This window comes from Paralichthys olivaceus, chromosome 9, assembly GCF_024713975.1.
Source record: "Paralichthys olivaceus isolate ysfri-2021 chromosome 9, ASM2471397v2, whole genome shotgun sequence".
In the NCBI taxonomy this organism is placed as follows: Eukaryota; Metazoa; Chordata; class Actinopteri; order Pleuronectiformes; family Paralichthyidae; genus Paralichthys; species Paralichthys olivaceus.
Window position 1 is genome coordinate 17243477 of NC_091101.1, and position 26645 is coordinate 17270121.

Consider the following 26645-nt stretch of genomic DNA (forward strand, 5'->3'; position numbering starts at 1 on the left):
CAGAGTCACCAAGGTTTAAATCACTCAGGCAGTCAGCACAGCCAAATGCAAGCCCATGTTAAACATTTCAATAATAGCCCTCAGTTGGGTGCATACCTCTGGTTCAAACAGTCTCCACCTAATTAAGCTGCACTAAATTTCACAAATAAGTTCCATAAAAATGTGTGATTTTTCATTAAGATGCAATAATTATTTCCTGTGAAAATTGTAAAAATGTTGAAAAAAAAATGTCTTCATCCTTACTGCATCCTAATTTGTGGAAATCTGTTCAGCGGTTTTAGTGAAATCTTGCTTACAACAAACAAGCAAATGGACAGGGTTCATGCAAAAATGGCTGAAACTAACACTATAAAGGCTTCTGTATTTTCCTTATGCAACAGATTCATCTTTCTGTTATATTAAAATGTATCAGTTAATTGTTTAGTTTACAAAACCATAAAATGGTAGTAACTGCCCATTGCATTTCCTCAGACCAAACTGGCCCCATTAAATATTTGTTCAGCCTACAATCATTAGTCCCAATATGTTGAATTTAAAGTGATAAAATAAGAAATAACTTTGAGATGCTGTAATGAGATGATGTTTGGCATTTTCTTTATGGATGATTTAAACATTTTATTTAAATAAATATTTAATATATGAATCATTTTTCTAAAGACACCTCATATATGTATTGTTTCAGGTTTTATTTTGAAAAGCATACACCTATTAGGATGAAGCCAAATGCTTTGTCTGCTTCATCCATGGAACTGATTTAGATTTTTTTATACATATATAATCTTTAGATGCAGGAGAAGCAGTGAGTTTGTACAGCTCATTTATTATTCATTTTTAAATACCAGCAATACCAGAAAAAGTCCACACTTGATTTCATTTCTGGCAGAACAACTGTCAGTGAATCAATAGAAAGGCTCGTGTTTGTTGGAGCTCAGTAAGTCTCAGTCTTTCAGTTCCTCTCCACTTGAACCGAATGTGATCTGTGCCAGTTTGGTGTACGTCTCGAAATGCCTGGAGCTGAGGTACGTGCCGAAGAAGATCTGCAGCACCAGCACCGCCCTCATCTTCCTGAGGATCGGCCGGGACAGGTCCGCACAGTACCGTAACATGTTGCCCTTCTCCGGCATGGGCGCCGTTCTGTACCTGGTGGCGAGGCCGATGTTGACGGGTAAGGCCAGGAGGATTGGGTACACGCCGGCACCGACCACGCCGACCAGAGCGCCCCGGATCAGGGCGCAGCTGGGACAGTTGAGGTCGCCGGACAGGAGGGGGCTGGTCACCGACGCGTGGTACAGGGCCACCGTGGTCATGAACGGCAGCGCCGCCATCGGCAGGCTGGAGGTGATTGGCGCCTGAGTGATGTTCAGGGCTCTGCGGTACAGGCTGTTGGCGACCAGCCCTGCGAGAGCCCCGTTACCCCCCAGATACAAGGGTCCGTACTGGAAGAGCTTCCGGTCAGAGTCCGGCAGCCTCTCGAAGTTCTTCGCCAGCATCTCCGCCACCACAGATCTGTGGCGCGTGTTTCCGGACACGCTCTCCGGCTGCGTGTTGTCCGACATCTTCACACGGGATTTAAAACTGATAACAAGAGTTCATCAGCTGGAGATCCTGGTTTACAGGTGGAAACCCAGTGTTATGTCATTGATGGGACGTTGAGCTCCGGATGAAGACAGGGCGCAGACATGTCTACTCTTACCCATAATTCAGAGCGCTACTTTAAGTTTTCTTGCCCTAAGTTGAGACTTTCAGGCAAGAATGAACATTTCTACACCTTTTTGATGATATAGTCTTGATTTATTTGAAGATGGTGGAGTCTGATACGACAGAACGTGGATGCTAAGTCGTGTTTTTTTTTTAAATGTGCTGCATAAATCCAGTTTCTGGACTTTGACTTCACCTGTAAGACTAAACTCAGGACACCAGATCATTGGTCCGGACTGAGTGGGCGGAGCTTTAGCGCGTTGCGTCGTACGTGTTTTCGAACCATCGAAGCACCGTGTCCGCTCCAGCGCTCAGTCACCGGCGCCATTTTGGAAGAGGAATAGTTGGAAGCGTTCTCCAGTTTCTTTGTTCAATTTTTAAAAAAACTCCTAAACCTACTGTTCTCATTGTTGAAGTGGGGTAAGGGCATTTTGTTTCAATCATTCACAATCACCATATTATTGTTTCCCAACGTTTAATGCATTGCATGAGGCCAGTGTTAGCGTTAGCAGCTAACTTTAGCCCGTTAGCTTCTCCGATATTCGACGTCTCGTCGACAGGACATTTGCTCGTCTGACGAGGAAACATGTTTCATGGGATGTTGTAGGTTCACAATTCGGCCTGTAACTTTCTGTCACGAAAACAGTCTCCAGTTGTTTAATGTGTTGACTCATCAGAGTGAGGTGTATTCCATGTTATGCTTGTGGATAATGGATTTAACATTGTTTCGCTACATGGGTGGCTAGTTAATGTGTTCGGGCCTTTGGATCGAGAACAGACTGAAGCTCGACGACAGCCTCTGTATCTACTCACGTGTATTCAGTTTAATACGTATTGTTACAGAATATTCCTAAAACCTCACTGTGAATGGCGACCTAACGTAAACACGCTAATAAAGGAAAGTGTGCCATTTATAGGGCCCCATCAGGCCTTAATCGTGTTATGACAACGTCGATCATATGATAGTTCGCTGTTGCCACATTTCACTTTTATGGCACGAGACCTGCATGTAAACAAGATCACTGAGGATTTATATAGCTGAATATCGACTAATAAAATAACAACGGTGCTTTTAAACTGGATGAATATTTTGAAGTCTTCACACGAGAGAAGGTGAAGTCAGGCTGTACGATTTGTTTTTGTCCAGAGTGTGCTAAGTTTAAGTTACATTTTTGCTGCTGATGAACTTGTCAAATTTGAAGCCATCTAGCGTTCGGTCTTTCAATCTGTCAATTAGTTAACATAGTTTTATTACATATTCTCTTATATCACATCTATTACTCGATTTTGGTATAATTGCAGACACACTGAATACTGGCCTCCTCGCATGCTCCTGACAGAAACGTCATGTTGTGGATTGAACATGGATGTGGCTAGGTTACATGTCTTTGAGTCCGTGGGATTCCATGCAGCCATTAATCTTTTTCCGTCTTCCAGATGCGTCACTCAAAGCGAATGCGTTCCCCAGGTGTCTGGCTGGACGAGTACAGCTGGGAAGAGAGAATGGAGTGTCGTAAGCGAAGGAAACAAGATTCGCACAGCAGCGAAAGAGAAAACAAGTCCAGCACAACCCGCCGCCACCTCAACGCACACGATGGGTAATTATCTATTGCTTTTGCAGTGTTAAGTACTTCATTACGGAAGATATAACAGCATAATAACCTATACAGAATATAAATGGCAGATTCAATTTTTGGGGGCAGACACATTTTTTCATATCAGTCGATATTGACATGTATCACAATATAAATCAAATCATTATTTGCTGCAGAAATGCTTTTGTATTTGTATTTTGTAAGTCATGCTGATGTGACAGTTGTCTTCTAATAAACTTCAGATTTGTAATTTTAAGAAATATAATTTTTTATTGGGGACCCATTGAATTGTCCATGCACCCACTCAAATCACTACCTGTGGGTCCAATGGGCTCACTACAAAGAAAACCTCAATCTCACAGCATCACTATTAATCTAAAGGCTTCAGATATGTTTTACTTGTGTATTCCATATTGCTGATGGTATATGCACTGTAGAACACAAAGCTAAGTCAGTTTTCTTAGTAGCACATATTTTTTGTGAGAATTGATCCCTTTTTTATTAAATGATAATATTTGGATGTGCATGTGAACTTCTGCAGTTCTAGCTTCTTTTGGGCATAAATGAGAGCCAGTGGGGTTACATCAGATGTTTCCATATCTACTCTAATTTTAATCCTGTAGAGAGGCAGACTTCTTCTTAGATGATAACTGACACCACCGAGGTGCTAGGGCCTGTGGTGTTTCTTGGATGCTTAGTGACCTGGACGTCATTCATAAACAACATAAAATTAGGTATTTCGCCACTTTTAACAGCTGGATATTACGATAACTTTTCTATTATCAGTATACCTTGCAATAATAGTAGGTGCAAATATTTGATGTAGAACCACATGTGGTTTTATGCTCCAACAGGTTGTGCTGAAAAGCTTTTAGGGACTTGCCAATGTGGCTCTCTGTCAAGGTGCTTGAGTTTTAAGGAAGCCATGTTTTGGGTTGTCTAGGAGAAGGCGGGATGTTAAAATAGCCCAAATATTTGGCATTTGCTTACGCCCAAAAGAGCTATTTGGACATTGACACCCTGCCAATAAAATGTTTTCAGAACTGCAACCTCTCATTGAACACGATGCCTGGGTATGGTAGCTATAAATCATTATGTTGCTAATTACAAATGTTGCATAAAAGGCTCTGGATACAGTGTCAGGGAATAGGCGGACCGTTCTGACCAGTCAAATACAGTTCTCACTTAAGAGCCTGATCACAGACATTGAACAAGGCTTTTCCTGATCTGACCGTTTGTAGTTCCTATTTTTCATCTGTGTTTGTTCATTTTTCTTTGTATGCAGGCATTACCTAGAGTCCCGCAGCTTGAACCTGAGGCTGGACACTCGGGAAGGACGCACCCGGGACCACAGTTTGGACATGGCCTGTGAGGAGGACAGTCGAGAAGCCACCTGCAAGAACAGAGACCTTGACTGGCACCACTACAGCAAGTCATCGGGGCGTAGTGGACGGAGTGGTCGCAGCAGGCGAAGCAGTCGCAGGCACAGAGACAGAAAGTGCCGGCGTAGTCACTCTCGCCAGAGGTCTTCCACGGTATGAGACTTCTCCCCCCTTCCCTGTCTATACCACCAAATGAAAAGGGTCATTATTACTGGTGTTAAGCCAGTGCTTAACACCTATTTAGTCGTCTCTATGTATCTCTGTGTGTTCTGCACCTCACTATTAAGCATGATTTCCAGTAAAGACAACAAGGGGGGCTTACAGGCTCAGGAAATAGGAGAGTGTTTAGTATAGATTTGCAAGACAAAAGAGGACCATGTATTTGTGCTGAAATCTTAGTGGAAAGTTATGGTACCTGATTTTACAAAGAACTACATGTAGAAAAACTGTAATCACTCAACTTCAGTTTTTTCTGTACTACTCTGAGAAAGTCTCTCATCTGAAAATCTTGTTGCCATGTTTTTCTTCTGTAACACACACTATGTGGTGGCTGGCGCCCAATTTCTCTGACGGGGCTGAATTTGAATTTGCTGCTCCGTCCATTCGCCTGGCGGTGTTACTGAACGGGCCGAATCTATCCACCCCTACACCTTCCCCCCTTGGCCTGGTTGAATGAATGACGGTGTCCCATTGTGGTGGCCTGGTGCTGGCTGACTGATGGGTTATTGATGTGATGGCGGATTGCGGCGGTTCCGGTGCAGAGGAGGAGCCATCACCGCAGGAGCAGGAAAAGATCCAGGAGTGTTGAGGATGATGGCGAGGGTCACCTCATCTATCACAGTGGAGACATGCTGAGAGCGAGATGTATAGAATATATACCTTTTTTTTTTCTTCTGTTCACACATTGTGCCTCTCACTCTCTTTTTGTCTGGTTTTTATTTCTAAACATTAATTTATTGGATGAAGTATTTGGGCCATAGAATAGACTAGAATGGACTTAATCTATTTGGTTTGATATCGCTAGTCAGTGTAACATATTTAGTATAGAGTTATATGCCAATGTTGTGAATCCTGTTATAGTAGTGTACCTAAACAGCAATGTAACATCAGGCAGTGAACCAGCCAAAGGACAGTGTTTCACTTTGTCAGTGCTGTGTTTCTAACTTGACCTCTCTATTTTCTGTAGATGAGATTGTGTGTACTCTAGGAGAGGGTGCCTTTGGAAGGGTCGTTGAATGCATAGATCACTCTAAGTAAGTATAAATCCGAAAATATTCCCTGTGACTATTTTTCTCCATAATTTCTGACCATCTCTCTCATTTGATTTGGAATGTATTTATGTTTTGTGTTTCCAGTGTTGGAGCTCGAGTTGCTCTGAAGATCATTAAAAACATAGACCGCTACCGTGAGGCAGCTATGTCTGAGGTAGAGGTGCTTCAACAGTTAAAGTCGCTTGACTCTGACAGGAGATAGTAAGTCATCAACAGTAACTTCATACCACTGAAGTCTGATAGTTTAAGAAGATTGTGTTCAGAATTTGACAAAGAAGAAATTAATACATCTTTTTTATCTTTCCTCCTCCAGTGCGTGTGTGCACATGCTGGACTGGTTTGACTACCATGGCCATGTTTGTATCGCCTTTGAGCTGCTTGGCCTCAGCACCTATGATTTTCTCAAGGAGAACAACTTCCAGCCTTTTCCCATTGAACACATCAGACACATGGCATACCAGATCGTCCGAGCTGTTCGATGTGAGTAGTATACACATGTTCGTACACAGAAAACACAATATGAGTGCGAAAATAGCCTGATTTAATTTGTGTGTGGTGTTGTCTTTCAGTTATGCATAAGAACAAGCTGACTCACACAGATCTGAAGCCTGAGAATATTCTCTTCATCAACTCAGACTATGACATGGAGTACAACTCTGACAAAGTGAGTGTCCTAAATATTTAACCAAAAGATATCATACCTGCAAAAGCCCAATACACGTTGTTGTTGTTCCAGCAGCTGTATAAGTACATGATTGTGTTTTTGTCCTTTTAGAAAAGGGATGAACGAACATTGAAGAACCCTGATGTGAAAATTGTAGACTTTGGTAATGCCACGTATGAACACGAGCACCACACGTCTGTTGTGTCAACACGTCACTACCGTGCTCCTGAGGTTATTTTGGGTAAGTGGTTGATTTCAAGAGCTGCACTAACACTTGAGCAGACCCTTTGTTGGTGAATTGTGATTGAGTTAACATTGTCTCTTTCAGATCTGGGCTGGGACCATTCCTGTGATGTCTGGAGTGTGGGCTGTATACTCCTCGAGTACTACCTTGGATCCACTCTCTTCCAGGTAGGTAGCAGCAGAGAGCATCATGAAATGATAAATACTTATTGACCATTGTATTTAATAATCTGCTTCATTTTGTTCTCTTTATCAGACCCATGACAGCAAAGAGCACCTCGCTATGATGGAGAGGGTCCTGGGCCCTATCCCCACAAACCTCCTGCAGAAAACCAAGTAAGAGCTCATTAACAGACTTATTAACAGTTCTTGATCGCTGTGTAATGGATTGGCTATGAATTGTAATAATGGGAGGTAAATGCTAAATAATTACTGTGTGTTGTGTAGGAAACGGCGGTATGTTCACCGGTGCAGACTCGACTGGGACATGCACAGTTCCTCTGGGAGATATGTCAGAAAACACTGCAAACCACTCAAGGTAAGAGGAATAGATCTGGAGATCACCACAGACAGTCTGTTTGGGAGCACTGATGAATAAACCTGGTTTTAATGAATATGATTTAAAAAAAAAAAAAAAAAAATCTTTCAACCATACCAAAATTCTGATGATTTTGTGTTAGATTATGTAAAGTATCTCTAATCAGCTTTGCTTAGTGAAATGTAAGAGCACATACCACTGCCAAGGCCCAACAGATCCCATATGAAACCATATGATAAACATGATAGGGATTTGAATGTGGATCTACACCAAATAGCACTAATAAATATTGTTCTCCTAAAGATTCCTGATTTTAGAAAGTCTAGATCAAAGAATTATTGTCTGAGAAATCAATCCTATCTCATATTGTTAAAGAAAGAAAGGTCCTCTCAATCAGTTGAATCTTATGAACACATATGATGTAGAATATTAAAATGCTGAGCTCTAGATTAATTATATATAAATGTAGACGCACATTAAATGTTGTCCTTTTGTCCCTTCAGCATTACATGTTGTCTAAGGGTGAAGACCACCAGCAGCTGTTTGACCTGATAGAGAAGATGATGGAGTATGACCCAGCAAAGCGCCTCAGCCTTGAACAGGCCCTCCGACACCCCTTCTTCTCCTGTTACTACAGCAGCAGCAGCAGAAGCAAAAACAGTTGTAGCAGTAGCAGCAGCAGCAGCAGTATTAGCTGTAGCAAAGGCAGCAGCAAAAGCAGCAAAAAAGACTGAACTCCTGAACATGTAAACTTTGACCTGTAACCTCGGACAAGGCCTGGCTGTCCCTGTGATTCATGGTGCTCAGTGCCAGCCTCAAGCTCCTGACTCTCCAGGAGAGGCCCTTTACTGACTGTATCAGTCCTCTGCCCTGCTCTGCTGTGTCCTGTCTCTAAACCAGTGTGTCTTAAAATCACGCATCCACATGCGTTTCATCCGTGGCATGTTTTGATGTAAAGAATTCTCCTGAATGATTTCTATTTATTTGCCATTGTAATTTAAATTGTAGCTTCAGAATATATACTTGTAAGCCATTTTTTTTCTCTCTTTTTTAAAAAAATTCCTTTAGACTCTGGTTTTGTCCACATTCTGTCTTTGCATTGACAAGAAGGTTAGAGAGTCATGCAACAGACAGAAGTGTTTAATGAAATGAATCACACAGAAGCAAATGTGAAGCGAATATTACCAAAGTTGAACTTGACGTGAAGCTACGCTGCGGATTTGCTTTGCTACACGAAATGAATGTTTCTGAGGCCTCCTATCTAGCACAGAGTGGAAGTGAACGGGAAGGTTCACTACTGCTACATTTGTGCATAAGTGACTGTGCCCTTACCCTGTTTTCGCAACACAAATAATTTATTCAGCATTGTAGATGTTAAAAAAGCTACTGCAGGCAGAAAACCCTTGTATAAATACCTCCTTCCGATATTTCTTTTTTTCACTGACTTGTTATGTAACTTTTGCATCCTGTGCATTTTCTCAATAAACGTGAATAGACGACAGGAGTGTGTCTTTGTGTCACAGCCTTTTTATATACAATCTTTGTGTCACAGCTCAATGATTGAAAGTTGTTGATAAATATGGTGTTGTAGCTGCCTCAAACCACAAAGGGGCAGTAAAGAGCTTTGGCAACAGCGTTAAAGTGCAGTAACTGAGGAGCAACATGGAGGAGCCACCTGAGCGTGAAGCTTAGTCTAGTCTTAAGGATGTAACAGGTATGTGGGGTAAAAACCATTTAACCATAGGCTTAAAGAATTTCAAGAACATTTTCAAAAGTGAGCACAGTGGAGAGTGTTTTGGTGCCACGTTTCTATATTGAAGTTGAAAGCACCAGTTCAAAAGGTTGGAGCTGCTTTGGGAATTGTGACTGTAACTTCGGGAGAACCGACGTCTGCAGGATATTTTGCACAATCTGCGTTGCAGTAAAAGATGCAGCAACTTAACTTGACTCCGTTATTGTTCAGTATTTAATGAATGACTTTTCACAATGCATGACTAACAAGGCACAAGTCGTCCTCATAATGTCCAGGTGAGCGGACTGTACCATCTCACCCTTAAGTTCCGTGACGGTCATCAGAAGTTGACTGATCCAAACCCTCTTAGTCTCCCAGCTGTCAATCTGCAGCCTCCCACGTGGTCCGCAGGGCGGGCGCATCTCCACCAGTCGAACATGCGACTTTTAGGGAGGCAAACATTTGGACCCATTTGTAGTTGCACTCGCACACGCACGTCAGCTGCTCCCCAACAAGAAAAACGACGACCAGGAGGCGTCTCATCTGTCATTAGTGCCCAGATCGCTCCCATCTGTGCGGCGTAAACCCGGTGCGCACCGCCTCCTGTTCCAAGACTCAGTTTGAACCCCGCGCCTGCTGAACTGGAGCTGGGCGCTGCATAGTTAGTCCACAGAGGCTAATTGCAATTAGCTTGCAGAGCTACACTAAGAAGGTTATTTTGCCAACTTGGAACCCAGAAGCAGGATGGATACAGCCAGCGACTCAGCCGGGGAAAGTAAGCCGGTGTGCCAGTGTGCCCCCAAGTCTGCGGTCCAGCGGTGGTTACCCGGTTTCCCCGTCGCCCTCTGCTTGCTGATGTCCCTGAGCTCTATCGCCGTGTGCCTCCTCATGAGCCTCAAGACCTTCCAGCTGGAGACCCGCCTGCAGATGGAGATGGACAAGGCGTCCGTCTTCAACCCACCTCACAGCGCTTTTCTAAACGAGGACGGGACCCTGGTTCCAGAGCTGAGCACCTCCATAGGGAAGCTCGTGGAAGAGGTATACATATCGTCTATTGTGGATTTAATTAAAACCACTTGTTCTTTAATAGATAGACACGTGTCTCACACGAACCTCTGACCGATGCGCGGCTCGCCTGTGCGTAAACTGTGCGTAATGACAGGGAATCAATTGAAGGTTTGCAGACGCGCAGACTTGGCACTGTTTGGGAGCTGCACTATCACTATTCCTCGTAAAATCTGTCCCTTTTTAATGCATGACCTTAGGGATGAGCCGTGCATGCAGCTGGCCAAATTAGTTTACAGCTGAAGCTCTTTACAGGGCAACATAACCGCTGGTGATAGACACTAACATTAATTTAATTTAACCACGTGGGAGAGAAATAGAGGAAACCCTTTGTTTCTAGAGCTACATGTAATGAGGGAAATGTGATTATTATTGTCAGTGAAAGCCAATGAGAGAATTTTCATCTCATTACACTTTATATATTTTCCACTGTAATGATATCAATCTGTTCATGTCAATCTGACCAATTCTGTGGCACACGTCATGCTCAGACCAAATCAAAGTAAAACTATCACTTACAGTGTTGTGCATTGAGTTTGCATGTAGTCAAAAGTGGGATTTTTTTGTCTTACGCTGGAATTTGTGTCTGCAGAAAGTGGTGGTGCTGATGCCGAAAGCGCGAAAAGCGAGGGATGTTGGTCAAGAGTGCTCCTGTCCTCCAGGTACGTAAGTGTGTGTGTTTTATTTGACGCATTAGTGCCACAGACATAAACAAAACAAGCAATACACTGAGCTACAGTACTTTATCTCTGGGAGTTCAGTCCAAGCTTGACTGACTGCTGGTGACACCTGATTGTGTCTCTGTTCGTGATGCTGTTTATACTCCTGAACTTTGAAAATGCATGTTTGTGTATACATCTGTCTTTTTCTGTGTGTGGGGGGGGGAGGGGCTTACAACCCCTTAAGCCTGTGATGGGCCTTTATATGCAAGGGGTGGCTCAGCACTCTGCAGGTCAGTGGGGTTGGGTCGCCCAGCTCGGGCCCTGCAGCCCTGTGTCAGTGAGGGATGCTTTATCACTTTAATAGATGGAGCAGCCGTGTGCCAAGATTGGCTACGTTTGGCTTGTGGTGTTCATTACAGGGCTTGTGATAGTTCCTGGAGTGGAGAACAGTGTGTGATCTGCATCATGTTACACGCAGACACTCCTGTCACGCCTGTGAAAAAATGAATCTCTTTTATTTTGGGTAAAGTTAGATATATGATGTTAGGCGTGTGCTCCTAGGTGTTGATGCATTTTTATGATGCGTGATGGGTCTGACCCACAATGGTTTAAATGGGCTAGTTTAACCCCTCACACATGGAAAGGAAAGTTTCTGATTTATGGACTGAGAAATCCTGTAACTTGCTGTGTGTGCATGTGCGTGCGTGCGTGTGTGTGTGTGTGTGTGTGATTAGATTTAAAGGTGAAAGCCTGTTTTAAGGTTAGACAAGTAGTAACTATGGTTAAGGTAGGTATATGGTGCAGTAAGTGTCCAGGAAATCAATGTAAGTCAATATCATGGAGACTGTGCGTGTGTTTGTGTGTTCCCTCAACTCAGTGCTTCAACTGCTTGTGCACAATTTCTGCTCCCACACTTTTGGATCGACACGATTTCAAAACATACAGGTCAAGTTTCTAAGATGCTTATCTGCAGATTTGGGAGAATTTCCTTCCCTGGCTCCTCTTGTTTTTCTGTCTTTCTCTTTGTCTGCGGGTGTGAATAGCTCTGCAACAACAAGAACAGGTGAAAACGTTCACTCGTGGAATTTCTGGCCCTTTTTCAACACATTCTGTTTTCCAGTCTGAACTCTGCGGTGCCAAGTTAGCTTGCTTGCTCTGTCTGAGTGGTCTGAGAAGTATTACTGTTGGAGAAAGCTGCAGGTCTTTGCTACAGTTGCACTTCTTGGGTTCATTCCATTTCTACTAAGTATGACTCAGGAAAATGTAATCAGGCGTACACATGATTAGATCAGCCTGCACTGTCCTACTTGTATATTTGAATGAAATTGCTCCAGTAGATATTATTATTGTTATTTTTGATGAATTATTATTGTTATTATATCAGATGTTGCATCCCATTTTTCTGTCAGCTTCCCCGCACTGCGGTGTAATCACACAGTTCTGGCACTGAGATACAATCCCTCCACAACTATTTAGGGTCCTTTCTTTTCACTTTCTGGTCTTTTAAATATGGACTTTTGATTTTGCAGAAACAAAAGGCTATTTTTTTGTGTTGCGGCTTTGATGTAACCGAATGCCTGTGGACATGTGTTTTATTCATGTTCAATTAGATTGCGCAATGCTGACCTTGTTTTTTTTTTTTAACTTCTAAAGAGGGTTAAACCTGTTCTTGGTGCTTTGAGCGTGAGAAGCCACTTGAGCTGGGTACTATCAGGGGCGTGCATGTGTTTGTGCCAAGTGCTGCTCATGTGATTGATGTAAAATGTTTCTATGTGCATTTATCCGAGCTGCGCTTCTGTGCTTACATCTGCGTCCTTGTGTGAGAGCAAACAAGCTGTATCATGGTCCCATGAGTGTGGTGAGTTTCAGCCAGTGAGCCTTTGAGGGGCCGACAGAGGTACCTCTCTCAACACGACGCTGTAAGAAGAGACTCTTCTCTCCCTTTAGCACCAGCTCTCGCCACCTGAAACTTGAATCGCTCACCACCAGGATCACAGGCCAAGGTATTTCTGCTTGTCTGTGTGACAGTACCACACAGCATGAGCAGCATTGCTGCCATTAAAGCTATGCCCTCCCATCAGGGAGCTCTTCTTTCATTGTGCATAAAGATGAGGGCCCAACAGGGGGCAGCACTTCGGCTGCATTAGTGAAAATGATGATGTTGAATATTGGGACTGACACTTCTGAGTGAAGAACTTCCTTTGGACAGAAAATAAGTAGTTTTTCAGTCACAGCTGGAGAAGCAGAGACTGTCTGTCTGTAGATAAACTTCAAGCACAGACTCAGGACATTTATCTCTGGAAGCAGCTTTGTGACACCTCTGTGCTCACGGATACGACACATCCAGCCGTCGTTAAGGCCAAAGAAAACTATGTCACAGAGTCCAACTCTCCTTACAAGCTTCAGGTGCTTGCAATTAGCACCCGCCTGTTCCCTCAACAGACACACAACGCATGTTCGCAGACAAACGTACGCACACATTCATTACGTACACATGAACATAACACCTTTATGGTGCCTTGGGTAACTAGAACCATCTGGGGGCTGTATTTGTCTGTGTAGAGGGAGTGTATTGTCATCTCTGCTTTTTGCATTTAAAAGCTCTTTAACAGGTCTGATGCTGACTAGGGGGCATAATGTCTGCCCACACTTGGGCACGGGCCCAAAACTAAATGCCAGACCATCGTCATCCACCAGCAGGAGAAGGTGCTAAAACAAAACAGTTCACACTCATTTGCTGCTTTGCTTTGACTTTTATGACTTTGGAGTAATTATACTCTGAGTTAGATCTGTTGGTCACACAAAACAAGCCAAAAGAAGATGTCACTTTGGGCTTTTCTCAACTTTTCTAATATATTTATTGACTAAATAATTGATGAATCCAATACATTTGGCAGATTTAAACCCAGTTGCGTGTCCTGAGTCACACCCTTCAGATGGAACTCCTGAGCTGGAGGTTACGATGTGGGAAGTCATGCACATGGTGTGCTTGGCGTTCAGGTGAGAACACTGCTGCTAAGCAATGGCAACATGGACACTAATATTGACAGTACTGTTGGTGTCTAGAAGCCACAAAGACAGTTTAGAAAGCTAACAGGCTTGTAACGTACATTTATGAAATGCCAAGACATAATGATAGAGGGTAAAGATGAGACTGTTGAGAATATCAACATTCTCCTCAGACGTTTTCTAAAATTCAAGATGTTTATTGTTATAAGTTATTTCAGTACCAGTGTGAAAGTGAAGAAAATGTACCATAATAAAATAAGAATACTCAGACATAAGATCACATAAATATAGAAAAGAGTGAAAGGTTGAATACTTATTGTGCTTAAATGTTTTATACAGGCCTGAAATCTCTATATGACTAAGAAAAACTCCAAGCTCTGAGGTGGTGATTACCGTTCATATGGACTCAGCGTATCTGAGTGTTTGGTTTTATTGTATATGAGGACAGGAGGTCAGACCTCTGGCTGTTCAGTCGGATCCATTTCCATCAGATAAGAGCTCATCAACGCTCTGGACGGGAGCACAGGCCCTGATACATGTGTTTGTGTGTATTTATATAATTGAGAGTGCAGGCTCACAGCGTGGTGTCCTGAAGTATTTCACATGTACACATAACAACAAACGTTTGGTTGTTAACACAAATTCTCAGCTCCTTTTTGTATTTTTATTGTTCCTCAAAATTCCTGCATACGTGGAGGATTATTATTGTATCCCACTGTCTGCACTAGACTTATGTTTAATAGGCTGAGAAATCCAGTACGGCGTCCTGTGCAGAGCTCATCAGCAGTTCGCTGGTGTTATCCACCCTGTCTGGGGATCAACTTCTCGCCCAGGAGGCAGAGGGGAGGCTCTCCCGTCCCAGCTTCCTGCTCTCCCACTTGGAGGAGAAGATGGGGAAAGTTGGCTTTAAGGAGACGGAGACCCACGATGAAGCCAACAGCCCCTCAGGGCAGCGTTTTATTTAAAAAGCCATAATAAATCAGACAGGAAACTTGCAGCTACCTGTGCAATGTATCGCCACAGAAAGAACGAATGGGCCATGCACGATCCATTAACGACCATTTTAAAACAATAAGTCCAGGAAGTTTGTTTTCATAAGAGGTCCTATTTTAAATTTGTTCCACTGCTGCATTAGGCTGTAGGCACTTTCTTTAAGTAATAATATGCTGGAGAGCCGCACATAACTAACTCTGCATGTGGACGTGTGCAAGTCTCGAGTTCCTTATAGTGTGAGTGTGTTCATGGTCTATGAAGTAAGTTATGAACAGAGTATCCTGTGGCCAAAAATCCAGGTGGCTTATTATATTCATGCTGCAGGGGAAAGGAGACTTTAAACCGAGGAAAATAGTCAAGTATAATTTTAATATATGAAATGCTCTCTATCCTGCTGCTTCACATCGTCAGGTGTCCGTGCATGTTCAGGGACTAACACTGGAATTCTCAGAGTCGGCCTGCCGAGTGCTTCTGCTCCTCACAAAGCTGGAGTTGAGTTGAAGTCGTCATCCATTCAGCTCAGTTTTTATTTGCAGAATGGAGTTTTCACAGCTATGAAACCATGATGTTTGCATTATCTTGATTCTGAGCTTTTGAAGGGAACAAAGTTACAGTGTCAGTGGTGATCATATGGTGGATTTTGTCAGAAAGGAAGTAGCCTAAGACGACACCACCTTATTTTCTGCACCCTGCCTTTCATTCACCGTCATATGGACAGCAGCTCTCGTGCACAGCTGTGTGAGCTTTGAGCCCTCAGGTGACTTTTATCCTTCAGCCGAGGTGTCTGTTATTCCCTGTGGTCACTGTGAGAGGGGAATAAAAATGAGCGACTCTTCTTGATATCTTGTTCTTATTTGGAAGCTGATCTCTGGAGGCTAGAGTGTGCCGGGTTTATTTGTAGAAGGAGGGGGAATGCTGCGTCTCAGCCAGTTGGAGATATTTAGTTTGGAGATGGTTGAGTCTGTCAAAGGCTGAGTCACTTGGTCGTAGATTTTGGCTTCAAGAGGTTCTTCACCATGGATGGGCTGCATTCTCCAGGACTGACGGACCAGCTATTTGTAAATCTAAGCTTGAGTGTTCACGTCCTGGTTCTCAGTAACTGTCTTGTTTTCACTCGATGTCGTGATTGAGTGAAAATCACTTGTGATGTCACTTGAGTCATTGTTGGTTGAGGCTAAATACTTAAAAGATAAAAAATAGTCGGATGTGGCGTTCGAGAGAAGTGCGCTAACATCTGTAGCCTGTTCCCTATCTCTGGTTTGTGCCCAACTGAACTGTCAGGTAGTCGAGTTGCATTTTGGGTAATTTTGTAAAGCAAAGAATTTGTTCAATAATAAGAACAGTAGCTGTGTCCCACTTCAGGGGACTATGGCTGTCCCATTCCGTAGGCTCCTTCAAATGCGTCCTTTCTCCTCAGGCTAACCTGCCCCAGGATTTATCGCACTTCATTGACACATTGCTTATGGGAACAGCGAGTGGAAAGACCAAAATGTCTGGTGCTTACACTGTTAAGTGGAAGTGTCAGGCTTCAACTCAAGTGGACATCTCAGGGTACACATGTTAAGCAAACAAGGGGCATAAAACCTTCTCGGCGTGTCCAAGTCTTCGCTTGGCCTCGTGGGCCGTGTCCTCTGACGGAGGAGGCTTCTGAATTGGGACACAGCCAAAAGGTCCTCACCGTATATTGTAGTGATGTGTCAACTGGTTGCAAAGAAACGTCTGCAGTGCTGTCCAATAAAAAAACACTGTCAACACTGATGACTGACACAATGAGAAATTGTAGGTGTGTGTTTTGTTTTAATCTGCCAACAGAAGAATATGACTGGAGTTAGTGATGTTCATGAAGTTTAGAATGATGGGAAATATCTAGTTAGAGCAATAACCAATGTCTTTTTCATTTAGTATCAAGTTATTAGCTTCGTGTTTGTAATATTAGCTGTTATGTGCTGTGGGAAATGATATGTAAATGCTTTATCTGGTAGTTATTTTGTAAGAAGTAGTTAGTGTGTGCACAATCTCCCACCTGTAAACTGCATCAAGACCCCCCCACCCCCTCCCCGTCTCTCATCAGCCTTCTTATTAAAGTTGCCTTTGTGAAGCCAGTGTTTAACAGCGGAGCAAACATTCTGCCATTTGGAAAATCAACAGCTGGACACAGGCTGGTCAGTCGGCAGCATGAACACACACAACGATGTCAGGAACACACAGAGGAGCAAAGGCTCTGACGCCAACCAGTGAAGCTCAGGATGAGTTATACAGAGCTGTGTTTCCGTCACTGCTACAAATCCACTAGGGTCCATCTCTGTAGTTAAAATTATGCAGAACAGATGCAACAAAAACCAAGGAGAACTTTTTGAGGAAGACTGATCCAGTGGTGTCAGTTACAACACTGAAAGTAATCACTGACTCAGTGTCACATTCACTGTGTGAGTTGCCTGATCACTGTAAGCAGGAAATGATGTGGAGCGGTTGTTGGAGGAAACACTAATTATAACTTATTTAAAGGGTTTCGCCTGCACGTGTTCATACTTAAAATGTCGTCACCACTTGGCTAAGAGTTATTTCCGAAAGGAGGCTGCGATTGAGCAACAGCAGTTATGTACGGCCTGTTTATTTTTACATAAATGTCTCATCACCTGCTCAGCTACTATAGTGGTGGTAGGATACACAAACAAGGGTTATTCTCAGACACACCTCCAGCATAAACACGGACCAGATGACTTCTTATCACCATAGTTACACAGAGACGTGATCGAATTCTGCATTTGAGTTTATTGTTCCGTTTTTCTTAAACTTGTTATTTTTGCACATTCAAAACAATGTTGGATTTAATTAAGTATCAATATGTTTACAGCTCCTGACGTTTGAATGTGAGAAACATGTTGCTTTCAGACAAACATCTGATCTGGTGCCATCCATAGAGTAATGCTTTGTGTGATGCACATGATTTCAGAACACCAATTGTTTTCAGTGGAGCAGTGTGCATCAAAAGCATCAAGCAGAGTGTTAAACCGCACAGACGTAATTTACATCCTGGGTCTTGAATCGATTTGCGAGCACTGCCACAGAAACACATTCATGGTGTTTGTGGAGCCACAGAATCTATTGACATTAAATGCAAAACAGTTTGCATTTAATTTGTTCCTTTTTGAAAAGGGAAAATGTGAAAATATTTGTTGCCATGTTTTTGCTAAATCATTGTGAGAGGTGTGTGAAATGAGTTGGTTAGTTAAGCATCATATCTCATCAGTTATCATCTGAAAAGGGATTAGCCTCTGGGGGCAACGGCCAATATTTTGCCCAAAACACATACAAACCACCTTTTGTAGGTGTTTTATTTCAGATAACATTTTGGCTCATCTCTATTAACGGCTATCTGCAGATGAGTGTAGATAAATAAGCTAATAACCAATGCATTTCGGTCCATTTGTTCAACCTCTCCTGCTCTCCACATGGACTGTTTACCTGCAGGCAACAAATCATTCCCAAACGTGATTGGTCAAACTAGAAACAGAAACCAGGAGCTTCTGGCCCCTAAATCGTATCCGTCGCCTACGTGTTCACATGTGGAATCTGTTGTTAGAGATTAGCTACAATAACTTGGAAGTTCGCTCTACGTTTAAGGAAATGCATCTGAAACTATTACCGCACACTAGTAGTTTGGATGTTTGGATAACCCCTTCCCATCTCAAAAACAACTGTGGTAAACTTGTTTTAGGCCACGAAGAAAGGCCCTTAAATAAAGCATGACAAAGCCATAATAGATTTCTCGAATATCGCAAACAATCAGTCTGTGTCAAAATATTTTGAGAGTAAGTATATTCTCACAGGGACGCCGTATTTTCAGCTCGATCCAGTATAGTCGGCGTGAGAGCAGAGTAGAAGAGGCAAGAGCTTACCGAGCTCCTCATGCTGAGCAGACACGCTGCCAAATGTGGAAACTATTATGATGTTTTCTTTAATTATCACAAGTGGCAGGTGACAAGGTGAATAGCCTTTTAATGGGCCAGCAGAAAAACTCTTTAACACCACCAGCGCCTGGCTGACTGGCGGCAGCGTGAGGTCGAACAATCACTCGCTGAAACACGGCAGTTCGATGTCCAAACCTGTTTATTCTTTATCTGCATTTACAGGAGAAGAACGATAATGCTGTCACTTGCAAACCTATGAAGCATGTAAACAGGCTTTAGTTGAACCTGTTGAGGTGCTCCACATGGATATAGATCAGCAGAAATGTGTTTCTAGTGTCGGCCTCTTCCTCAGCATTTACAGCCCTCTTAATCCAACAGGAATGTAGAGAGGCTCAATCCAGCTGCAGCACCGGACTCACATGAGCACACCTGGATTTATTGGATAGATAGCATCTCTAACCATGAACTCAGACAAACAGGGAGGCAGAGTTGGAGCAGAGGTTATCGCTCATCCCTCCATACCCTCCAGATGCAAGGGAGGAATGAGCAATCAAGGTATCTCTCCTCAGCAGCCGAGGGGAGGAGATGGGGGCAGCGGGGTCCTCGCTGACACCCGGCATATGGTCCTCACTGTGCTGAACACGCTCCTGCTCAGCGTAAAAGCCTCGTCACTCTCCCGGCACCTCTTTAATGAGAGCCGAGCTCGTAAAAACTGGGCCCGAGACGTTTGAACAAGCCCTAAGCATCACTGGTCCATGTTATTCTGTCAGGAGAGGGAGGTGAGGGCGTGTCGGAGCGGAGCGCAGCGCTGGATAGCAGCTCTCAACAACTTAACACCACCAGTTGGGGAGCCGTGTGTATTTACATGTGTCAGACATGCTTTCTTTCTCCGTTTGACCTTTTCCAAACCCGTCTTTGTCTTTTTTTATCGCTTATTTAATGTATTTCCTTTCCTCCACTGTCTCGACCTCTCTGTTTACAGTGATGTATCCCTCTCTTTCTCTCCATCCCTGTCTGTGTTTATGGTTGGACGAGTGTATGTTTAATGCAGGGATCTGGATGCCCTGAGGCTGCTGTGCCTCCACAGTGGGTCAGTCCGTTTTCCGTATGTATACATAAACCCAAAGTTCAGCCAGAAGTGAGGGGGTGGGGGGGATGGAGATGGTTATCACTGTAAACACAATGGAAAGAGGAAGGGGGGGTTTAACTAAGTACATCTTCAGGTGTGTCTGTTCACAAGCTTATTTCCTGCTTTTATAGACACATACAGATAACTGGCAGCTGGATTTCACTGTGACAGTGGACCACAAGTGATGATAATTCTGAAAGAATAACTTGATAATTATATATTTGCATTTTCAATAAAAGAAACCATGAATCAATTTGGTTTTTGGTCAATTTCAAGTGATTTAAAACTATGCGAAATCTTTTTAAAACCTCAAAATAGAGAGTTAACCAGCCAAGGATGTGCAGCTCTCCTTTTGTCATCTTTACAGCCGTGTGTAGCACATCTACTAAGTAACATTGAACCACAGTGGCTGCATTTAAACTATCAACTCTCTTCAGCTGTTTTCAGACATACACGGAACTCCGGACACTTTCCTGTAATTTCCCAGAGGGGCTGTAAGCAAATGTCCCAGTTAGAAGCTCCTGATATTTTTCCAGAAAATGTCCTTCCAGTCCCATTTGAGAATACAGCAGGGCAATGTCTGGAAAATTCACAGCAAGCGAGTGGGCGCGTTAATGACGATTCTAACTCGCAACGGACATGAAACTGGAAGAATACAAATATCTCAGGATGAAAGAGAGATGCAGATGTTCGTAAAACATGCAGCAAACAATTTCTGCAGTAGAATTTACATCATGTTGTCCTGCATGCTCCACCCCTCGCCTGATCGTGTTTTTGGGAACCTCAACAATCTCCCCCTACGTTCTTCATATGTGAAATGCAAACTCCGGAAAATGCCTGTAAGCAATTTTCCAGACATTTTACACAGACTTGAGGATTTTTCATTTCCATGTAGTGCAGATAGCTAAACCTAATTACCATTATGTCAACATGCCTTTTCTACCTGGGTCATATTACCGGCTTTGGTAGAAGTGTGTGTGTCTGAGTTCACGTGTGCAGTATTTCGTCGATCATACGTGTGCATGTTTACCAGCAGACTCGCAGGCCGTTGGTGCACTGACAGTGCGATAACGGGTGTCAAATAAGTGTTAATGAGAGCACAGTGGTGGTCCCACACAATGGCTTGCCACCATTAAATTGAAACACTTGGTGACTGTCAAGAATGCCATCACCTCAGCCAGATGGAGGCACAGATGTGTGGGGGGGGGTAATGAGTTTGGAGCAAACGTAGAAACTTATTGCAGCGAAACTTAACTGCACATGTGAAACTTTTTAAAATCTGCTTTCCATCTGTTTTATTACATATTGGGCAAATATTTGAGTCCATCTGCATTCTTTTTGTGTCTGTGTGTGTGGGCCCGCACGTTGGCAAACCTCGTGTGTGTGTGTGTGTGTGTGTGTGTGTGTGTGTGTGTGTGTGTGTGTGTGTGTGTGTGTGTGTGTGTTCTGCATACCAGCCAACAGCCCATCTCCATTGCCAGCCTCTATGGGGACCTCTTATCTGCATATTTGCTGTTCCACTCAAGAATCATAATAAAATGAGTCCTGGGTGCATTTTGGGAGCCAGGAGAGTATATCACAGATGTCCAGTCAGGTCGGGTTACACATGGAATATCTGGGTTGAACATGTGGACAATCTATCAGGTTCACCATCTCTCTTTCCTCTCGTTCCGTCGTTCTCTCTCTGACTGCAGTCAAACTTCTTTTCCCCACATTTTTTGTTTTTGCCCTACTTTCTTTTCTCAACTTTGCAAAAGACACATATTCCTACCAGTTCTTTTGGAGCCCATGCACAGTTCACAGCGTTTCCTGAGGAATTCATTCAGTCTATGGCAGGAGTTAGATTTCAAGTGACAGGTATGAGGACTAAAGTTTAAAAGACAAGTTCTCGTATGAGAGAGAAGAGAGAACTGCTTTGCCACTTGCATGAGCACAACTGAATTTATGAAGTCTGACCGTCTGCGTGGATAGACGATAGCGCAAGTACACAAGTGAGCATGCAACAAAACACCAAGCTCATTCCTCATGAAGCTGTTGCACAACAAATAAGAGTATGGTGGACCACGACTTTCCAGATAATTAATGGGGAACCCCAGTTTAGATGGATTGGATCTTGAAGAGGCTGCAGCATCAGGCGCGTGTCAGTGTGCATTTAAACATGTGTTTGTTCTTGTGTTGTGTGTCACACTTCGGGCGCTGCAGCCTTGACACACACACACACACACATCAAGAAGGAGATGAAGATGTGGAGAGCTGCTGCGGTTTTACAAGGCAACAGAGACAACAAATGCTTTCACACATGTACAAACACACACTGCAATGCACATCAACACCCAGTGGCACACGCACATTTTTATGGCGCTGTCGTTTTACTTGCTGTTAATACTTCTTAAATTGCTTTTGGAACTGAAGGGTCCTTTTTTTTTTTTTTGATCTTTATTCTTTACTCTTTGTTTTTTATCACGTCAGTGTGGTTCTGATTGTGTGAACTGGAACTAGGGCAGAGACGGGGACATGCAGGGAGAGGAGGAGGAGGGAGTGTTATTCTGATCAACAGAAAGGAAAGTTTGTGAGCGTACATATGGAATGGAATTGCAATCTCTGTATGTGTTGTTCTGTCAGTTTAATTTGCTATGTCCTGTCTCGATAATCAAATATGCTGCTATTGCAACACTCTCTCGGCACATGATGCTGTCTGCTCTGCCCCAGACCTCATATGATTGCTTTTAAACTATAAACAAAGAGTTTGGCTGTTTTAAAACCCGGATTAAACCCTGAAGAGTGTGTATACACGCCTATAACTGCCCAAATTGGCCCTTAAATAGCAAACTCAAAAGGAGACCCGACTTAAATCAAGCTGCTTATCATAAAACATGTGGAGTCTCAAGCGCCCGTGCTAAGTGCTTCTCTAACGCACTTTTAATTGGGAGAACTGGCTCGACTCACAATGTTATCATCTACACATAAACAAAAGTCTGCACAAACGCAGGAGAAAAGTACAGCGGATCAAAGTGGTGAGGATTTTAAAGATTTTATTTGTCGGAGGCATTGAGATGGGAGGTCGTTTTTTTTTTTTTTAACACATTTATGAATTTGTTTGCAGGATTTATGTAATTTCTTTACAAAGCAGTGGATTCGTTACATGTTTTTCTGCAAGGCCCTGATTAATCCGAGCTTATGTGCAGATTGACAGCAAAGATATTTTCACTGCTCTAAACTGCCAAATCCTACATTCTTCTCGGATTATAAGTTATAGTTAGTATTACCTCGCTGCTGCTTTGTGTGTTATTGGACATCTGCGATGTAGTTTTGAGCACTGTGTGTCTGTAAATTTATCCTAATCCCTTTTTCTCCGCTGGTGGAAAACATTGGTACCAACACACAGCCAAACACAATATTTGTGTAGTGTTTTTTTTTTTCTGCTATTCACTTTTTCTCAAAGTTGCACAAAGAGAAAATGAGCTTTCCCCATGGTGTTTATTTTAAAACCGAAAAACATCCTCTGTCAGATTGACGTGCAGATGGATTTTTACTGCATATTTATTATCACTGCTCGTCTTTTCATGCCAGCGTCCACCCCTGAGGAGCCCAACTACTGTAATATCCTGTAACTTCTCCATCTTGCTCTCCTGGTTTATATTTTCTCAACAGCACAGAGTGGACGGTTGGGAAACATTTGTAGCTGGCACATTTAGGAAGCAGGAATCCCACTGGGCCTTTTAAACCAGCAGATGTCAAGTAGATGTGATGATTTATGCTGTGATCAAATCAGACAGATTCAACACTTAATTCTCCGGCAGATCATCTGATTTTACTGGCTCTTATTAAGTCTTTCCTCTAACATTCGCTCTGTTTGTCTGTTTCCTCCTTTATCGGAAAGACAGACAATCGTAAATGGAGCATAAGTAGCCAGATGCTTATCTTTCCTGTCCTGGAGTTCAGCTCCAACCTCGCATGAATTCCTGGGTGTGTTATGTATATTGTGCGCTGCGTGCCGTGCGTTTATAGGCAAAGCAGGTGAAACACAAGACACTCTGCTTCTCTGTGTACTGGAGGTACAGTGGACAGAGGGGATGACTGCTGGAGATTGCAGGCAGGAAGGAGGGGCTCTGTGTGTGTGGACCCCAACAGGCCAGATAAGATCAGAGTGGAGGGAGCACAGCTGGAAGCCTTCCTGAGCTGACCCCTTTTTCTGCCTCGCTCACATTCCTCCAAACCCCTCGTTCCCTTCTGTCTCTGCGTCCTCTCTCTGTCCCCTTCGGTTTTCACCTCCCAATATCTCCTTCCTGCTTCAGCTCATCTTTTCGCTCCTCCGAGTCCATCGCTCCATCCATTAGTCTCTATTTTTCAAACAATCTCCTGATGTTTGTAGTTTCCTCAGATCATTTTTCTCCTCCTGTGTGCCGTCTTCTCTCCTGCTCTTGACTTTACTGCCTCCTCTACATCTCCTCCTTCTCTTCCTCCCCCCGTCTCAGCAGGACCTCAGTAAAGTGGGGTCAGCCTTTACCATGTAATGCTATGTCTTTCCTCTGTTTCTCGCTTGCTCTTTGACCACATTCATTAATACTTGCCTCTCTAACTGAGCGATCGTCTTTCATGTTTTCCCCAGGGCCGTGTCCCAGACACGACAGTAGACCTAACATTTCAAAGTCGGGTCTCTCCGCCGGGGCGTGAATGCTTTTCATGTGAATTTACATGTGTGTGTCTGTGTGTTTAACACGACCAAGACAAAGCAAAAACAGTGCAAAGCAGCTGTGCTTGTTTTTTGTTACCTAATTTAATATGACTGAGTAAGCAATTGCAGGTAATACCATTCAGGAGTGAAAGTGAACGAGATTCTTTTTTTATTTAGAGTAATAATCCACATTAGAGGTAGAATGGCACTGAGGGACCACGTTCCTCTGCCAACAGTCCCCACATGAAAACCACATTGAAATTTCATAAATATTTTATTTGGGTCTGCACACTTATAAATATCAGTCCCTTTTACATGCCAGACTCTTTTGTCATCCACATCCATGAATTATTCCTTGTTGAAATGTTGAACCCCCCCCCCCCCACCACCACCTCCCTGGCTGAGATAATAAGAATATGGCTCATGATGAAGATGAGGGGGAGGAGAGTTGGTGATGTCTTGGAATGATTGTGGAGTATATTTAGCTCAGTGTAGACGGCGACACAAAGACAGCTGTTGTTGCTAGCTCATGTCTATATTTGCCTGGTGTTGGTCACTCCTGTTACTTTAACCAGATCTGTAAATAGTCCGCCTCGCTGACAGACCGTTGAAAAAGATCACACAAGGGTTTGGGCGTAGTAATGACTCAAGTTCACACAGCTCAGTTTTAGATGTTTTCTGGAGATCAGCGTCTCTGCTGTTTGTCCATCCTCCGGTGTCCACTAATAATCCTGAGCCAATAACCCTACAACCTCTTGACCTTTCAGCGAGAGTGAAGCCGCATTATCTCTCCTGCATGAAGCTTTTAACCCTAAACAAGTCCTGTTTAGTGCGTCCAGAACAGGATGACAGAGCAACCTATCATCCCCCTACTACACCCACACCCCTCTCCTCTCCTGGACCTGCATCTCTTCTTCTCACTCCATAAACAGAAAAAGAAACCAAGAGCAAGAGATAGGAAAATCAATATAATCATACTAGCATTGTTTTTTCAGTCACCTGCACTTAGAGGGGACGTCCTCTCTGTTGGAATATAGAGTAGGAAGAGTTCTTGCCACAGGAAACACAACTTCAGGATGGAAAGGAGTCAAATCTCAGGAATAAATTGGTTTCAAACAATCGTCCTTTTAAAAATTACTGGTTTAGATTGAGGGAGTAAATCAGTGAACACAATTCACAACAAAGTAAATTAACTGAGATACTGTACTAAGTATACTTTTCATGTACCTGCACTTTACTTAAGTAGATTTATTCCCAGGTACTTTTGACTATTACTCCGCATATATATCAGCTAATATCTGTACTTTCTTTTTTAACATAACATTGAGTTACATGTTCCCATGGTTTTGTATTTATTTAAAAGTAATCAATGATGAGAGGGGAACTGATGCATTAATCCAATCAGAGCAGACAGGTAAGATTAGACCCCACCTCCTGCAGCTGCAGCAGCATCACTGGTAAAGAAACACTTGAACTGGATTGAGTGTTCATTTGTTTCCGTAGTACTATGCTTCAATCAGTAAGTACTTTTAATTCTTTATGTATATTTAAAGCAAATACTTATTGTGTTTTTGTCTGTGTATTTGTATTTTTACTAAAGAAAAATGTTTGAATACTTCCTCCACCAGTGCAAACATAAGGGGTAGGGTGTAACTGATGGGGTGAGGAGGGGTCTATGATCGGCCTGATCCGTCCTCTTAAGGGGGTCAAATGGCCCTTCACAAAAAAGGATCAGATGACCTGGCTGCAGTGGTCCTGTAGTTGTCCATCTGTCTCCTTGTCAGTCTGTCAGTCTCATGTTTTGTTTACAGATCTCCAAACTGTCAATCATCAGTCACTTAGCCTCTACACACACACACACACACACACACACACACACACACACAAACACACACACACACACACACACACACACACACACACACTCACTGCCTTGGCCCCTCAGACCAATATCTGACTTCAGGCAGTGATACTGGACTCGACTTCAGTTGACGTTGAAGTTGGAGCCTAATTGAGTTAGTCCAACTGTTCTTGGATCCAAAAAGCACGAAACAAAAAGGCCCTGAGGAGAACGAGTA

At 43.1% G+C, this 26645-nt stretch overlaps 3 protein-coding genes across 6 annotated transcripts in view; 2 read left to right on the top strand and 1 right to left on the bottom strand.

The window, feature by feature from the left end:
- Positions 1-800: 800 nt before the first annotated feature.
- tmem126a (transmembrane protein 126A) lies at positions 801-1556 on the bottom strand. Its single transcript, XM_020081534.2, has one exon. The coding sequence runs from the start codon at positions 1554-1556 to the stop codon at positions 939-941; it is 618 nt and encodes a 205-aa protein (XP_019937093.2). The 3' UTR covers positions 801-938.
- Positions 1557-1939: 383 nt separating this feature from the next.
- Positions 1940-8892, top strand: clk4b (CDC-like kinase 4b). Of its 4 annotated transcripts, none has more exons than XM_020081502.2 (13): positions 1940-2118; positions 3136-3296; positions 4579-4828; positions 5437-5539; positions 5862-5928; positions 6031-6147; positions 6260-6426; positions 6516-6610; positions 6722-6851; positions 6939-7021; positions 7110-7189; positions 7301-7391; positions 7895-8892. In XM_020081502.2, exons 2-13 carry the CDS (start codon positions 3136-3138, stop codon positions 8123-8125), a joined length of 1575 nt encoding a protein of 524 aa, XP_019937061.2. In that variant the 5' UTR covers positions 1940-2118; the 3' UTR covers positions 8126-8892. The 4 variants fall into 4 exon arrangements, with proteins under 4 accessions (XP_019937061.2, XP_019937072.2, XP_069388089.1 ...); XM_020081513.2 differs by having other exon boundaries at positions 1967-2118; positions 3167-3296; XM_069531988.1 differs by lacking the exon at positions 5437-5539 and having other exon boundaries at positions 1997-2118.
- Positions 8893-9023: 131 nt separating this feature from the next.
- The window catches only part of LOC109634598 (collagen alpha-1(XXIII) chain), a 118003-nt gene continuing 100381 nt past the window's right edge, over positions 9024-26645 (top strand). The window contains exons 1-2 of the mRNA XM_069531992.1: positions 9024-10161; positions 10781-10850. Of these exons, the coding sequence (XP_069388093.1) occupies positions 9868-10161; positions 10781-10850 (364 nt within the window). The 5' untranslated portion in view covers positions 9024-9867. The remainder of the gene's footprint in view (positions 10162-10780; positions 10851-26645) is intronic.

Coding starts and splice junctions, on each gene's coding strand:
- tmem126a (XM_020081534.2), bottom strand. CDS start 1,556: ATGTCGGACAACACGCAGCCGGAGAGCGTGTCCGGAAACACGCGCCAC.
- clk4b (XM_020081502.2), top strand. CDS start 3,136: ATGCGTCACTCAAAGCGAATGCGTTCCCCAGGTGTCTGGCTGGACGAG. Junction 6,148..6,259: donor CTTGACTCTGACAGGAGATA/GTAAGTCATCAA, acceptor TTCCTCCTCCAG/TGCGTGTGTGCACATGCTGG. Junction 7,190..7,300: donor AACCTCCTGCAGAAAACCAA/GTAAGAGCTCAT, acceptor TGTGTTGTGTAG/GAAACGGCGGTATGTTCACC.